We start from the raw sequence: 13428 nt of genomic DNA on the forward strand, positions 1-13428 counted from the left end.
CCAACTGAATCATTATTGCCCGAAGATAGCCCGGCGGACCCCTAGTTCAAGGTTCTGTCCCTCCGGATAAGGAAGGAAGGAATCGGTTGGGTGGGCCCGTGAGGCACACGCGGGGCGCGCACAGATGGACCGATCCCGCGTGAGATCGGCCTGCCGATCAGAAACATTACCCCTAGAATCCCGAGTTCCCGGCCGTTTCAGATCCTGATTCAACGAGCTTCCCCAACGACCTCCACGCCCCTCGATCCGTCCGGACCCTGCCGCCCAAAGCGCACGCACTCCCTCGATCCCCATCCAAGTCCAGATCCGACGGCCACGGCGCCCTGGCTTCCGCAGCGAACCCCTCCCATAAATTCCGCCGCCCGGAGGCAAGCAAAGCTGGGAAGCAGTTGTTGAGGCTCGAAACTCCAGCGATTCGGCTCGGCAGACAGGAGGGGGGATGGATCCCGTGGAGGCGGAGGAGCAGCAGACGGAGCCGCCGGACGACGAGGCCTACGCCGAGGCCGATCCCACCGGCCGCTTCATCCGGGTACTAGCCTTGTCCTCGTCGAGTGCTGCCGTTTTTACTTGCTTGGTAATTCTGTTCCTTGGATGTCTAATTCTTGTTTTGTTTCTTGTTTGATCGATTGCTGCGCGTGCAGTACGATGAGATCTTGGGATCGGGTGCCGTCAAAACAGTGTATGCATCCTTCGATCGCTCGTATCATCTGCTGTTTTTCTTGCTCGTCTAGATCGCGATTCCGCGTTCGATTTTGGTGGCCAGATTCGGTCCTCTAATGAATTTAGCACGATATATTTAACAATGTTTCAACACCATGATATCAACTGACCAAATTCTTGCTTTTTGTTTTGGTAAACCTCGCAAATTCATCGCAAACATAGTAGTAGTACGCTTTAATCTCGCAAATCTGTTCGCGTCGGCGTCGCTGCATTACTATTTACTAGTGTGTCTACCTGCTCCAAATTCCAGCCTATATATAACCTATAAGCAGCTCCAGTTATTTTTTTCTATAAGTTTACATATTTCGGTACTGTTTTCTGGCCGGAATTTATCCCTGGCGTGTAAGACTGATCACAGTTCATCACGTGTTCCTTGATGGTTATTTTGCCAATAGCTACAAGGCCTTCGATAAGCTGGAGGGCGATGAGGTCGCATGGTGCCAAACACGGATTGATGATTCTGTCATGGGTTCCTCAGACAAGATGGCACAACTGAATACGGAGATCCGTCTGTTGAAGACGCTGAGGCACAAGAACATTCAGAAGTTGTTTGCCTCATGGATTGATGAGGACAAGAAGACAGTTAACATCATCACAGAGCTCTGCACATCCGGCAGTTTGAGGCAGTATGTACCTTTTCTTTAGCTCCACCAGTCCACCTCGTTCTTTATACTTTGCTTGATTCTGGTATGCATGAGTCTGCTGTTGTGTGGAGAAAGTTTGATTGAAATTTAACCACACATAGAGTTCACTCTTATCACCCTTTCATTCAGTACATTCTGATCATTGAAATTTGGAATGATAACCAGGTTTCGTAAGAAGCACAATAAAGTCGGTATGAAGGCTATGAGAGGATGGGCAATACAGATATTGACAGGGCTGGAATATCTTCACAGTCAGAAGCCAGCGATTATCCATAGGGATTTAAAGTGTGACAACATATTCATAAACGGTCATGATGGACAAGTGAAGATTGGTGACTTTGGTCTGGCGACATTTTTGCATCAACGGAAAACGAGAAGTATCAAAGGTATGTGACATTGTGTTTTTCTAACAGCTACAGATGTGTGAAACATATACATATACTCTGTTTACTGTAGATTTACTCTCAAGGATACGACACACTCACAGTGTACTTTGTTTTAGACATAACGGTTTTAGGTAGGCTTGTACTAACAAGAGTTGTGTCATCAAAATGCAGGCACATTAGAGTTTATGGCACCAGAACTCTTCACCGGGAATTACAATGAGTTGGTGGATATATATTCATTTGGGATGTGCATGCTTGAAATGGTGACGTGTGAATATCCATACAGTGAATGCGAAGGCAAGCCATGGATATACAAGAAAATTTCTGAAGTAAGTGCTTTGTGGTCCACAAAGTACCCATCTCCTTTGAAGATTATCTATCAAACAGCAACTGATTTTCGTCCAATGTTTTATATAGGGTATAAAACCAGCTGTGCTTTCCAAGGTTGAAGATGCAGAAGTAAGAGGTTTCATAGAAATCTGTTTGGCTCCGGCAGCTGAAAGACTTTGTGCAAGTGAGCTCTTGAAGAACTGTTTCCTCCAGAAAGACAAGCCTATCCCAGCGCCTCCTATTTCAGTCTCTCTGGTCTCGAGTGTGACTAAAGATGGGCGGCAGTCTGCCAGTTTCATGCTATGGAAGGGTGAATTCTCACTGAAAGGCGATATGCATGTCACCGACCATGTTAATTTATCGCTAAGATTTCCTGATCCCAGTGGTAAGTAGAGCACCCAAGAAACCTCTTTCAACAAACTTAGTACTTCATCCTATGCTGACACATCAAATTGTTTCAGGTTGTTTTAAGAATGCCGAATTCCCGTTCGATGTGGACCAAGATACCAGCCTTTCTGTGGCTCTGGAAATGGTCGACACTTTTGGATTGCCGCAAGGGAACATGCAGATCATAGCGCAGCTGATTGAGGTGTTCTTGCTCATCCTGATCCCTGAATGGGTGCCCTGCGTTGCTGTCGGACGGGTGGTTGTGGTTCCTGAGAGTGCACACAGCCACAGCTACATCTCCAAAATTATCATGAACTGCAGGCAGCTCAGATTGGCCGTCCTAGGATAGTTCTGCTTTCCCCAAGCTAGTGTATCTTCAGTTTGTTTTGTTTAGTCAGATGAATTTGGCCTTGCTTCAGCCTCTGGTGCGGCTCATATTACAGCGCCCACTCGATGTGCTGCTAGGCATGGCATTTTTCGTTGATGATGGTGAAAGTTAGTGCACATCTACTAGATTCATTGATTGAGAGTAATTGGTTGGCAGTAGTTCGAATGTGTCCCTTTTTTTTCTTTAAATTGTTGTGTTCAATCCAATTTTGAATGCTAAAATTTTCCTGGTTCCCTGGTGAAATTCATGAACTTGAATCTGTTAAGCGTGCATTGCGCGCCTGGTGGTATTCTTGTCACTCATTTTGTCACGATGTCTCTCAGAAGTCTTCAAATATAGAGAACCGAAAACCAAGTTTATCTCCATCAACAAAGAATCAAATAAAACTATCTATACCTAAGGAGATAAAACATTCTCCACCCAGAAAACCTAACCGTAAAGTGTGAGTTTACGGGTCAAAAGTGATCGCTGGAAAGTGGAAAGTCAAAAGTGACTCAAGCTCCTCCGTTCACAAATATAAGATGTTCCATCCGATCTACACCAATTGACACAGCCGACAATGTTTTACATTCTAGAGACCGTGTCAACTAATTTGGATCCGAGGGAGCAACTTTTTGCTGATAGGCAAGTTTTAGTGTGTTTGTTCACTCTTTATATACGACGATTACTTGCTATCAATACTTTTTTTTTATGATTCTGCAACATTCAATTCTCCCTGGCTGAAATAGGTTACATATACACCCAAACCGACAACAACAGGTGGACCTCCTTGCTACCATAGCAAACCGAGCATAGATAGATGAGCATCCCTCTATAAATACAATTACAAAGACCAGAGCAGATCTCCCTGCCGCTTTTGTGGATAGCAAGTATCCATATACACATTCCGCATATTAGCTTAACTGAGTTGGACGAGGGATGCTGGCGTCATGAGATTTCACTCCGATGGAGCAATTGCTCGCCTACGCTCAACGCTCATTTGTAGATATCTGGGCGGTGAATGGCGACGAATCTTCAAAACAGGTACATGGCCACCGAGGAAATGCCACATCAGGCGCCAATTGGGATTTGCCCGTGCTATAGACTGGAGTGTAGCCTCAAAGGGAATCCATTCTCAAAAGCATGGCCAAGTACTTCCTCAATGCGCTTCACGAGCAGAATCTACCAGCAGCAAAGTAAATACAAGTCAGTGGCAAACATTTTGACTTGGAAATTACATCCAGAGGAGAGAAACAATCACAACATAATATCAGGCGGCTTGCTATTCGGGATACTTTAGCTCAACATGATCCAAAACTTATTTATGAGTCTGTTATGCTGAATAATTTGTGTAGCATAGTAGCTGAGAGCATACACCCTCAACAATCAAGCTGCATAAAGTAGCAGGACCAGCAAATCTAAGCAACTAACAGTAAGCGACGACATACCTCAATGCCAGCGAGGATCGGCGCTGGAATCTCAGCCAGGTCCTTCAAGTTTCTTTCTGGTAATATTACTCTCTTGATGCCATATCGATGTGCAGCAAGCACCTGAATCCAGAGAAACTTTGAAGTTAAGTATAGTACAAGAGCACAACATGGTAAATGGTTCAACCTTCCATCTTTCCAGAGCAACCAAGAAACACAGAAGATATCAGGAGCATAATATAGTACCTTATCCTTAACTCCACCAACTGGCAACACTAGGCCCCTAAGAGTCATCTCTCCGGTCATTGCAGTGTCTGCTCTGACTTTTCGGTTACTAAACAATGACACCAGTGATGTTACCAGTGTCACTCCTGCAGAAGGACCATCCTTCGGCACAGCACCAGCAGGAAAATGTATGTGGATATCACGGCTCTCCAATATGTTAATATCAGAAGTGGGTGACAGATTAAGGTCAGCAGATCTTGCTCTCACCTGCAAAAATCAATGATATCTAAGTTAAAATCAACAGATCGTCACTCAACTCGATATGCAGCAACGCACAGCTAAGGACAGTGGAGTTGATGATGCATAATTTTAACTAAGCAATTCTGCTGGAACTAATAATAACAATAATTTAGAAGGCATTCAAATGGCAATGGGAGGTCCTGCCAACTGAATATAAACAAGTAAAATATGACACCATGTAAGGGAGATAGGTGAGCAAAAGATGCGTACCCATGTCAGAGCTAACTGTGCTGATTCCTTAATTACATCGCCAAGTTGTCCTGTCAGATGCAAGTCACCCTTACCCACCATGGCTGTAGCCTCTACAAACTGAACTTCCCCACCAAAAGAAGTCCAGACAAGCCCAACTGACACTCCCGGTGATGACACCCGATCCGCAGCCTCTCTGTCATCAAATCTAGGAGGCTGCAGCACGACGCAATGTACCATCATAAGATACAACAACATAAACATAAGAGAGTGTAGCTTATCATAAGTTAAACTGAAACTTTGATGCATACCCCAAGCACTTTTTCTAGCATAGCCTCATCAACAATCATGGGCGATGGGTTTTCATATGTATTTGATATGTCCTGACCCATAGGAATAACTTCCATTTCAACTTCACCACCATCGGCGAGCCTCGAGTCCAGTAGAGTTGTAGTTATTGGCTGCATTTCCTTGCCAAGTCTAAGCGTACTATCTAGCTCTGCAACCTTGACAGCAGCTGCACGAGCCAATGCAGCTAGGTTTCTTTCAAGATTACGCACACCAGCTTCCCGTGTGTATCTCTCGATGATAAGTTTGACTACAGCCTGGACAGGAATGGAACGAAGTAAGCATGGATTAATCACGAGCTCCAATAAATACTCAAATAAAAGAAAAGATGACAAATAAATGATGAGGATTAAAAGCAGTCCATTGTAACTTGTAAGAACTGTTGTAAGCCAATGAATCCAATGCTATTCAGTGCAACACAAACAGTTGAAGACTGCAAAACATCGGGGTGAACCTCTGTTCACAGCGCAATAAGTATTAGGAAAGACCAGACCCGGCTTGAATCAGACTAGTGCATTAAAGCACAGGCAAGTCTACTAATCTGGCTTCAACAGGCTGAACGATGTCCACAAGCCCACACACAATGTTCTGCACGAACAGCCAGGCGATGCTATACGATGCTGGCTCACTTGCGCCTGGCCATAAGCACGCTGAGTCGCCAAAGCGATTCATTTGCTAAGAAATACTTGTGAGTTTGTAAAAATAAAACCAGACAGCCGGCTGCTACTACTACACGACTAGCATATACACCTGCGGGTATTTTCTTTAATATTTATTTTAGCTTTGTGAATCTAACTAAAAAGGGAGAGTAAACAGTTCACTTGTCACAACCTAAATGTTCACGTGCATATAAAAATGTCAATGTAATTTTCAAGTTAGGAGAACAAATTTTTTATAAACGCGCGATTTTTTTTAAGAAAAAGTGTTTATGGAAAAGCGACATATGGCAATTACACCCACAAACCACAGCTGTGCCAGCAACCACATGCCGCCGCTAACCTAGCAGCAAGCGACAGCTAGTGGTGGCGGTCGTTGGTTGGATTGGGGATTAGGGAGCAGGCGAGCAGCCGAGTTGGGTGGGGTCTGCAGGAGCCCGCTGCCTGCTAGCAATAGGGGGCAGGGGCGCACCAAAAGGAGGAGCCACGATTTGAGCGACTGAATAGTTGAAGTGGGCGCATTGGCAAAGTATTTTTTTCAAATCCTCAAACTAATTTGCTAAGCCGATAACACTAATATCTACTTGTCCATTGTAATTACTAGTTATGGGTTATTAATTGATTTAGTGTCCAGTGCAACTTTGTAGATTTGCAGAAGTGAAGAGAAATAACATGATTATACACAATTTTTATGCAGGTAGTTCAAGCACTCCTCAAGATTTTGATATTTTTAAAATCCAAGAAATACAATTGTGCCCAGTACTAATCTGGGAAAGTTCAAGCTGATTTGCACTACATGATTAGGAGATAATGGCTTCTCGGTAAATAGATCCAAATTTTGTTTTAGTAAAGCATTTAGTTTAATCACATTAACTTTGAGCCTACCCTCCACTTTTTTCCTAGATTCACCACTGCATTAAAGGGTGGTTAGACCTTTTCGCTTATACCTATGAGTTATTCATATGAGTAAACCCAACTAACAAGGAAGCTAGTTATTCATATCTTCACTTGTCAATAAACTCTGCCCCAGTGGCACCCTCATAAGCTGTGCATGTGCTATGGTGACAAGCATCAGGAAGTAGTTTTAAGTTTCCATTTTTTTTATCTATGGAGCCCAAAATCCTACTGGTATCACATCTTCTCGTTGCTAGAAAAAAGACAGCACAGATCAGTTACACACACTGTAGTTTCGTTGGTGCATTTATTACCACAATAGAATAGCATAAGTACACTGCACTTGCCATTATATAACTGAATTTAATGTGTTTATTTTTTCCATTAAAAACTTCATTTTGTGTGCCAAGGAGGGAAATCACCATTCACTAGCCTAAATATCTTCTTGCTTCAGAGAGAACTGAAAGTAACATAGCAAAAGCATTCAACAGGATCATTTCTTTTTACTCTTCTAACAGATATTAGTGAGCAATTTGCACCTTTCTTGTCATGGGCTATACAAACAAAATAGTTAACAGAAAAGGAATGCAGCAGAAGACAGTCCTTGTGCCATACCTCAGGAATCTGAAGATATGCGGAGCTCAAGCCATGCTGTTCCAATACCCTTGGTAGGAGATGTTTCATGGCTATTTTTAGCTTTTCTTCAGGCGTGTAGCCTGGTAACTCAATGACTTCCATCCTATCTAACAGGGCAGGGGGGATAGGTTGCATCCTGTTGGCAGTTGCAACAAATACAACCTTTGACAGGTCAAATGGAACATTCAAATAGCTGGTAAAAAATGTGTTAAGGAATTTTAAACATATAAAATAAAGATAGTAGATCAGATAGCATAGTCTATTTTCCAACATATTCTGTGATGTGCGTCAGAGTTGTAAAGTAACCCAAAAACATAGCCTCTTAGAAAGAGCAGGGGAATAAAAGAGGTTGCCAATATGTGCCTAATCCCAATACTCATAGTGATGGCAGTAGAAGGAACTCAGAAGTGATAACACTGAATAGCCAATATGTGCCTAATCCCAATAAACATCTTTTAGAGAAGGACTAATTCTCAATTTCACTAAGAAACTAACCAGCTAATCATAAGATGCACTTGTTAAAAAGGGCAACCTAGTGCATGTAGCTCCCGCTTGCGCAGGGTCCAGGGAAGGGTCCGACCACTTTGGGTCTATAGTACGCAGCCTTTCCCTACATTTCTGTAAGAGGCTGTTTCCAGGACTTGAACCCATGACCTCATGGTCACAAGGCAGCAGCTTTACCACTGCGCCAAGGCTCCCCTTCTCATAAGATGCACTTGTTACACAAATAAAATGAAAGGATACTGGTCATTGAATGTTTTGTTCTGCTCAGGGTCAAGTACTTCTAGCAGTGCTGATGCTGGATCCCCACGTACATCAGAACCAGTCTTGTCAATTTCGTCAAGGAGCATCACTGGGTTGTTGACAGATACCCTCTGCATTTTTATTTCAACAATATATCAGCATGATTTAATCTGGTAGTAGCACAACTCTTTTCTTGCAGCATTCAAATAAAAAAACACAAAAAGGTCATTAGGCCCAGCTTTATAGAAAGCTAAAATAAGCAGTACGATGGGGTTGTCAGCTTATTGGGGAATTCAAAATCATATCAGTGAGGTATACGATGAGTAGATTCATTCAATGGAAAGCAACTTGGAGTTAACAGCAGAAATTTGCTGTACTGACTGGACACCCAAAAATTATCTTGTAATGGCTGTTACGCTTTAATCCAAGACTAACTAGATTATAAGAGCAAATAGGGTAGTTTATACTTTATAATAAAGGATACATTAACACATATAGCCAATTTTGTCCTCCAATGTTAGATAATTCTAAAATGAGAAATAGAATGGGATTAACCTTTAGTCCATCAATGAGGCGCCCTGGCATGCTTCCAATGTATGTTCTTCGATGGCCCCTAATATCAGCCTCATCCTTTACACCACCAAGAGAGATTCTTATGAACTTCCTATTTAGGGCCTTTGCTATGGATGTAGCCAAAGATGTCTTTCCAACACCAGGTGGCCCCACAAAGCACAGCACTGGACCTCTGGCATCCGGTTTGAGCTGCAAGCAGATTAATGCATCTTCATGAGATAGAATAATTAGGATAGGCACATAAAAAGATCATGTAGAAGTCAAGTTACCAACCTTACGGACAGCCAAATACTCAATAATCCTTTGCTTAACTTTGGTCAGCCCGTAATGATCACGATCAAGACTCTCCTTTGCAGCTCTAAGGTCAAGTTCCCTTTCTTCACTTACTTTTTGCCAAGGAAGGTCCGCAATAAGTTCCAAATAAGCTCGAGAGCTACTATATCCAGGTTGCTGTGGTTGCATCTTCCTCAAGCGCCTGCAATCAAAGACTAGCTGGATAAAAAGACCTCTTGTACCACATGTAAGCACGTTAAAAAGGATATGAATATGATAGTTACCTCAACTCCCTTTGGGCATGCTTCCAAATATTAGCTGGCATTCCTGCATTCTGCATCTTCCTTTCCAATGCAGCAATGTCATCTTCATCATCATCATTATCACCAAGTTCGTCTTTGATAGCCCTCATCTGCAAAACTGGGAGGGTCATCATCACATTGAAAATAGAACTTTATGCTGCACAAAAAGACCATGGGTACCAAACTTGCCCAACTCAACCAGGACAATATCCTCTATAAGAAAAGGATCATTTCCATCTTATATATCTTTATAGATATCTAGAAATACACATGCTGGAATGTGATTTCAGTTTCAGTTGATCAAACATTGAAAATATGGAGAGAAAAACAAACCTGCTGGCGCAGCAGAAATTCTTTTTGGGATTTTGATAGCTGCCCCTCCACCTTCTGTGTTATTTTCTCCGCTACAAGAATTGACTGTCCATTGCAAAGAATAAACTTAAGAGAACTATCGAATGAATAGATCACACAGAAAGCAAACTTACTAAAGCACAAGGAACCTTAACACAAGTTATAACTAATTCGCAAATCATAAGAGTTTCTTGATCATCACCTGCAGGTGCCTGTCTACAAGTTCTGTTGCCTTGGAAAGTCTCACTTTCAAGTCAACTGAATCCAGCATAGCAAGCTGCTCCTCAAAGCTTATTTCAAAGCTAGCAACAAAAATATCAGCTAGCCTGTATACAGGAACTGTCTCGAGTAGTACCTTAGTCCTACCAACCGTCTTCTGCTTCTGCAAAAACAACAGAAAAATATTAAGCCAAAACTCACTGATAAGTAGGGTTTTGGCCTTTTAGGGTACCCAGACCAAGTGATAATTTCAGCAAACAAAAGATAACCATTAATGATCATGAAAAGGTGCCTTTTACGGTTTTGATAGGAAGTCAGGAAATCTTTGCTTGCATCATTACTACTAGATTCGTGATCTTCAAAATTTAGCAATCTTCAGTTCTCCCCATTAGATCTCCCTATTACTCGGTGCAATCATAAGAAACCAAACCTTGAAATTTAGCGGTAAAAGGGTCATCAAGTTCTCCTTGAATTTCTTACCTGCTCTAAGACGGAAATTAGTTCCATGGCAGTTGCTTTAAATTGCCTCGAAAGAGCAATTAGATCTGGGTCTTGCTCTGCCTGCTCCAACTCTAGGAAACCAAAGACACAATAGTAATGTAAACCCCAAAATGTAATATATCTAACAAAGTTTTAAAACACAAAGCAGCTACATAACCACATAGGTTTTGCACTACACAACATCTTTTAGATTCTTCATGAGTTAATAAAGAATGTCACGAGAAGAAAATTATACTATGCTAACAAACAATCAACATCATCAGGCCAGAGACAGCAGATTGACAGATTCAGAAAAAAGGTGATACAGACAGCGGCTACCAGCCTTTGATGATGATTGTGTATGAAATGGTGAGAAAATGTACACACATCTTTTCTTTAAAAAAAGGCCTTACCAGTCTTTGTCATGTCAAGTCGTGAAACACGGGCAACATGATACGACCCTCTTGCATTGAGTTCTTCAACACTGAACCTACATAAGCCTTCGAGAACAACAATGTATGTAACCCTTCCACTTGGTTTCTCCACCCCTCTTGAAAGGTGCAGAGCTCTAGCAGCAACTCCCCTGTACATGGAAGGAGTGAACGTGAAGACAAATTTGGATTAAAAGAATGCATAAGGGAAACAGGAACACCACAAATCTAAGATGTATCTACTATACTTCTAACATATGAAAATATGATTTATGTGCTACATTTCATATTTCATCAGTTTGTGAAATTATAGAGATCCAACACATCCTAGGGTTATAGCCAAACCATTTCTAGAACATAGTGAGTTCAGAAATAAAATAAACTGAAAGCATAACTGGCACATGCAATGTGTGCAACGACTGGAAAACTGAATGGAGGGTGGAAAGTTGTACCACAAAAAACTGAAGTATCTTATTTCAGATGGTTAATATTTAGAGAACAAGTAGATCACATGGAAGATATGTGAAGCTCAAATGGAAGATATGTGAAGCGGCAACAGGATAACAAACAGCTAAAGAAAGTTATCCGGGAGCTCGAAGCAACAAAAGGTTAACTTATAAGTACGAATATCTGTATTTAAAGTGCACCCTCCTGCCGAAGAAGATTTGGTTGCTATCAACCTATCTCGGCATCGTTACTTTATCCAATCTCACCGCAGGATAATGCATTGTCGCACTACCAGTAGCCAAACAAGGCATAGGCAGTAAAGAATAAAGCAATGCTTACATTATTTTTCAAATGTTCATGGAATGAAATATTGCATGGCATGGTTATATTTGCGAACAGCTCACTCCATGTCAAAGCTCCTATCATGTTTGAAGCAGGCACTACTTGTCATATTTGAAGGCTTTTTATCTTCAGAACTTGGTTCACGGGTAAAATACATATGTGATTAGCAAACGCTGATACCTACCGGCTGTGCCAGTGAATGGGCTCCTTCCCACTCTTTGCATCCTGTTTGGTTGACTCTCCCCCAGAACCACCAGGCGACCTGCGGCCGCCTTCACCTGAATCACTGCCCACGCCTACAAGAGCAAGAGCAGTTCCAGTAAGAAAATGCAGGTCCACAATGTCTACAAAGTGGCTCCTCTAACTGAACAAGGAGCTGCAATCTCTATCTCACCAGGCGACAGGATCGAACCAACAGCTGCAGCCTCGGAGTCCCGCACGGGAAGAACTCCGATCAGACCCTTGTCCTCCCTTTGCCAGAGCTCCTGCTCCACCAGCTTGACACTGCAGGCCAAAACAACCACATTGATGAAGTCAAAACCCAAACCAAAAGGGGATAATATTCCCCTCCCAGCAAGTCAACACACGCCAACATGACACACCAACAACAAGGGAAAACAAATCCGGTAACCCCCCGTGACAAAACCGCACCTAGAAGATTCGAACACTGAACGACTGGTGGGTAATTGGAGGCTGAATTGGTCAGCCATAAAAGTAGGCAACACGCTGAAAAATCCACCTCGAGACCGACGAGAGCATCAAAATGCACCGAGAACTTTTAAATTTCCACATCAAAGGTGATGGTCACTACGGTAAAAGCTGATTAATCATTGATACTGGTGGAGACACGCGGATTAGTACCACACAGCAATACTCCAGGGCAGAAGAAAAGGGGGCAGAAATTCTACTTGAACCACACAGGTTACAGTTATTAGACAACAAAAATTGCTCAGGAACAGAAGAAGAAGGCCTCTAGAATCCGGAGGTGGGTAGCTCGGTGATGCAGCATCAAATCCGGCTGATCGCTCCGGCGGAGAAAACCTAAGCACGGCCAATCAATCCCCTCGCCCCAGCCCTCCTACCTTTACAGCGCACGCACCAAAATTAGGCCCCGAAACCCCCAGGCGCGAGCTCCAGAAGGAGGCCAGCGGAAACCAATCGGCGCACGCCGGAATCGCTCCCCGCCCCGCCCCGCGCGGCCCACCCACCACTGACTGACCTGCTGGGGTTGGTGCACCGGATCCGCACGATGGCGCCCGGGAGGAGCACCTTGTTGCGGAACGGCAGTATGGCGAGCCGGCCCGGCAGCTCCACCGGCGCGTCCGCCATGGCCGCCGCGCGAGAGAGGACCACGCAGGCGGGCAGTGGTGTGCTGTGTACGGCTGGCGGAACAGGAATTCGGGTGGAGGAATAGATACAAGAGAACAAATTGAGAGAGGTGGGAGACGACGGGGATATTTATGTGTGTGTAGGAGAGGCGAGGGGCGCACGAGTCAATGATGGGCTGCTCCTGCGGGGGCGCGGGCCCGCCTGCCCCGTGGGGCCCGGGCGTCGGCGACGGGCGGGCGCGGCGTGTGGACGTGGCGGCCCCGTGGAGATAAGGCTGGTTGGCGCCGCCGGACCCGCTGCGTTGCCGGGCCGGACACGTGGGCTCGGGGCTCGGCCGGCCGGCGTGGCGGCGTGCGCTGCGGTTCGGACCGCCGTGGCGGCCGGGACACGGCCGCCCGGGTTTGGCGATGGACGGTGCGGATACAGGC

General features: G+C 44.0%; 2 protein-coding genes across 2 annotated transcripts; one reads left to right on the forward strand and one right to left on the reverse strand.

The window, feature by feature from the left end:
• Positions 1–367: 367 nt before the first annotated feature.
• LOC119311289 (probable serine/threonine-protein kinase WNK9) lies at positions 368–3098 on the forward strand. Its single transcript, XM_037586932.1, has 7 exons — positions 368–529; positions 642–679; positions 1116–1346; positions 1530–1750; positions 1922–2079; positions 2168–2465; positions 2542–3098. The coding sequence occupies exons 1-7, from the start codon at positions 440–442 to the stop codon at positions 2814–2816; spliced, it is 1311 nt and encodes a 436-aa protein (XP_037442829.1). The 5' UTR covers positions 368–439; the 3' UTR covers positions 2817–3098.
• Positions 3099–3519: 421 nt separating this feature from the next.
• LOC119311291 (lon protease homolog 2, peroxisomal) lies at positions 3520–13105 on the reverse strand. Its single transcript, XM_037586933.1, has 17 exons — positions 12891–13105; positions 12066–12175; positions 11856–11967; positions 10865–11034; positions 10452–10543; positions 9955–10134; positions 9735–9818; positions 9384–9511; positions 9100–9301; positions 8809–9015; positions 8254–8384; positions 7489–7702; positions 5287–5580; positions 4997–5191; positions 4508–4753; positions 4283–4384; positions 3520–4016 (listed from the first exon to the last, which is right to left on the reverse strand). Exons 1-17 carry the CDS (start codon positions 12998–13000, stop codon positions 3933–3935), a joined length of 2661 nt encoding a protein of 886 aa, XP_037442830.1. The 5' UTR covers positions 13001–13105; the 3' UTR covers positions 3520–3932.
• Positions 13106–13428: the final 323 nt, after the last annotated feature.

Source organism: Triticum dicoccoides, chromosome 5B (assembly GCF_002162155.2).
Source record: "Triticum dicoccoides isolate Atlit2015 ecotype Zavitan chromosome 5B, WEW_v2.0, whole genome shotgun sequence".
Lineage (NCBI taxonomy): Eukaryota > Viridiplantae > Streptophyta > Magnoliopsida > Poales > Poaceae > Triticum > Triticum dicoccoides.

Bases quoted from the DNA above. Each gene is read 5' to 3' on its own strand.
- LOC119311289 (XM_037586932.1), top strand. From the start codon at position 440: ATGGATCCCGTGGAGGCGGAGGAGCAGCAGACGGAGCCGCCGGACGAC. The intron at 530-641 runs GTACTAGCCTTG...CTGCGCGTGCAG, and splicing joins CCACCGGCCGCTTCATCCGG to TACGATGAGATCTTGGGATC. The intron at 1,751-1,921 runs GTATGTGACATT...ATCAAAATGCAG, and splicing joins GAAAACGAGAAGTATCAAAG to GCACATTAGAGTTTATGGCA.
- LOC119311291 (XM_037586933.1), bottom strand. From the start codon at position 13,000: ATGGCGGACGCGCCGGTGGAGCTGCCGGGCCGGCTCGCCATACTGCCG. The intron at 11,968-12,065 runs GTGAGATAGAGA...TTGCTCTTGTAG, and splicing joins TGGTTCGATCCTGTCGCCTG to GCGTGGGCAGTGATTCAGGT. The intron at 4,754-4,996 runs GTACGCATCTTT...TGATTTTTGCAG, and splicing joins CACAGTTAGCTCTGACATGG to GTGAGAGCAAGATCTGCTGA.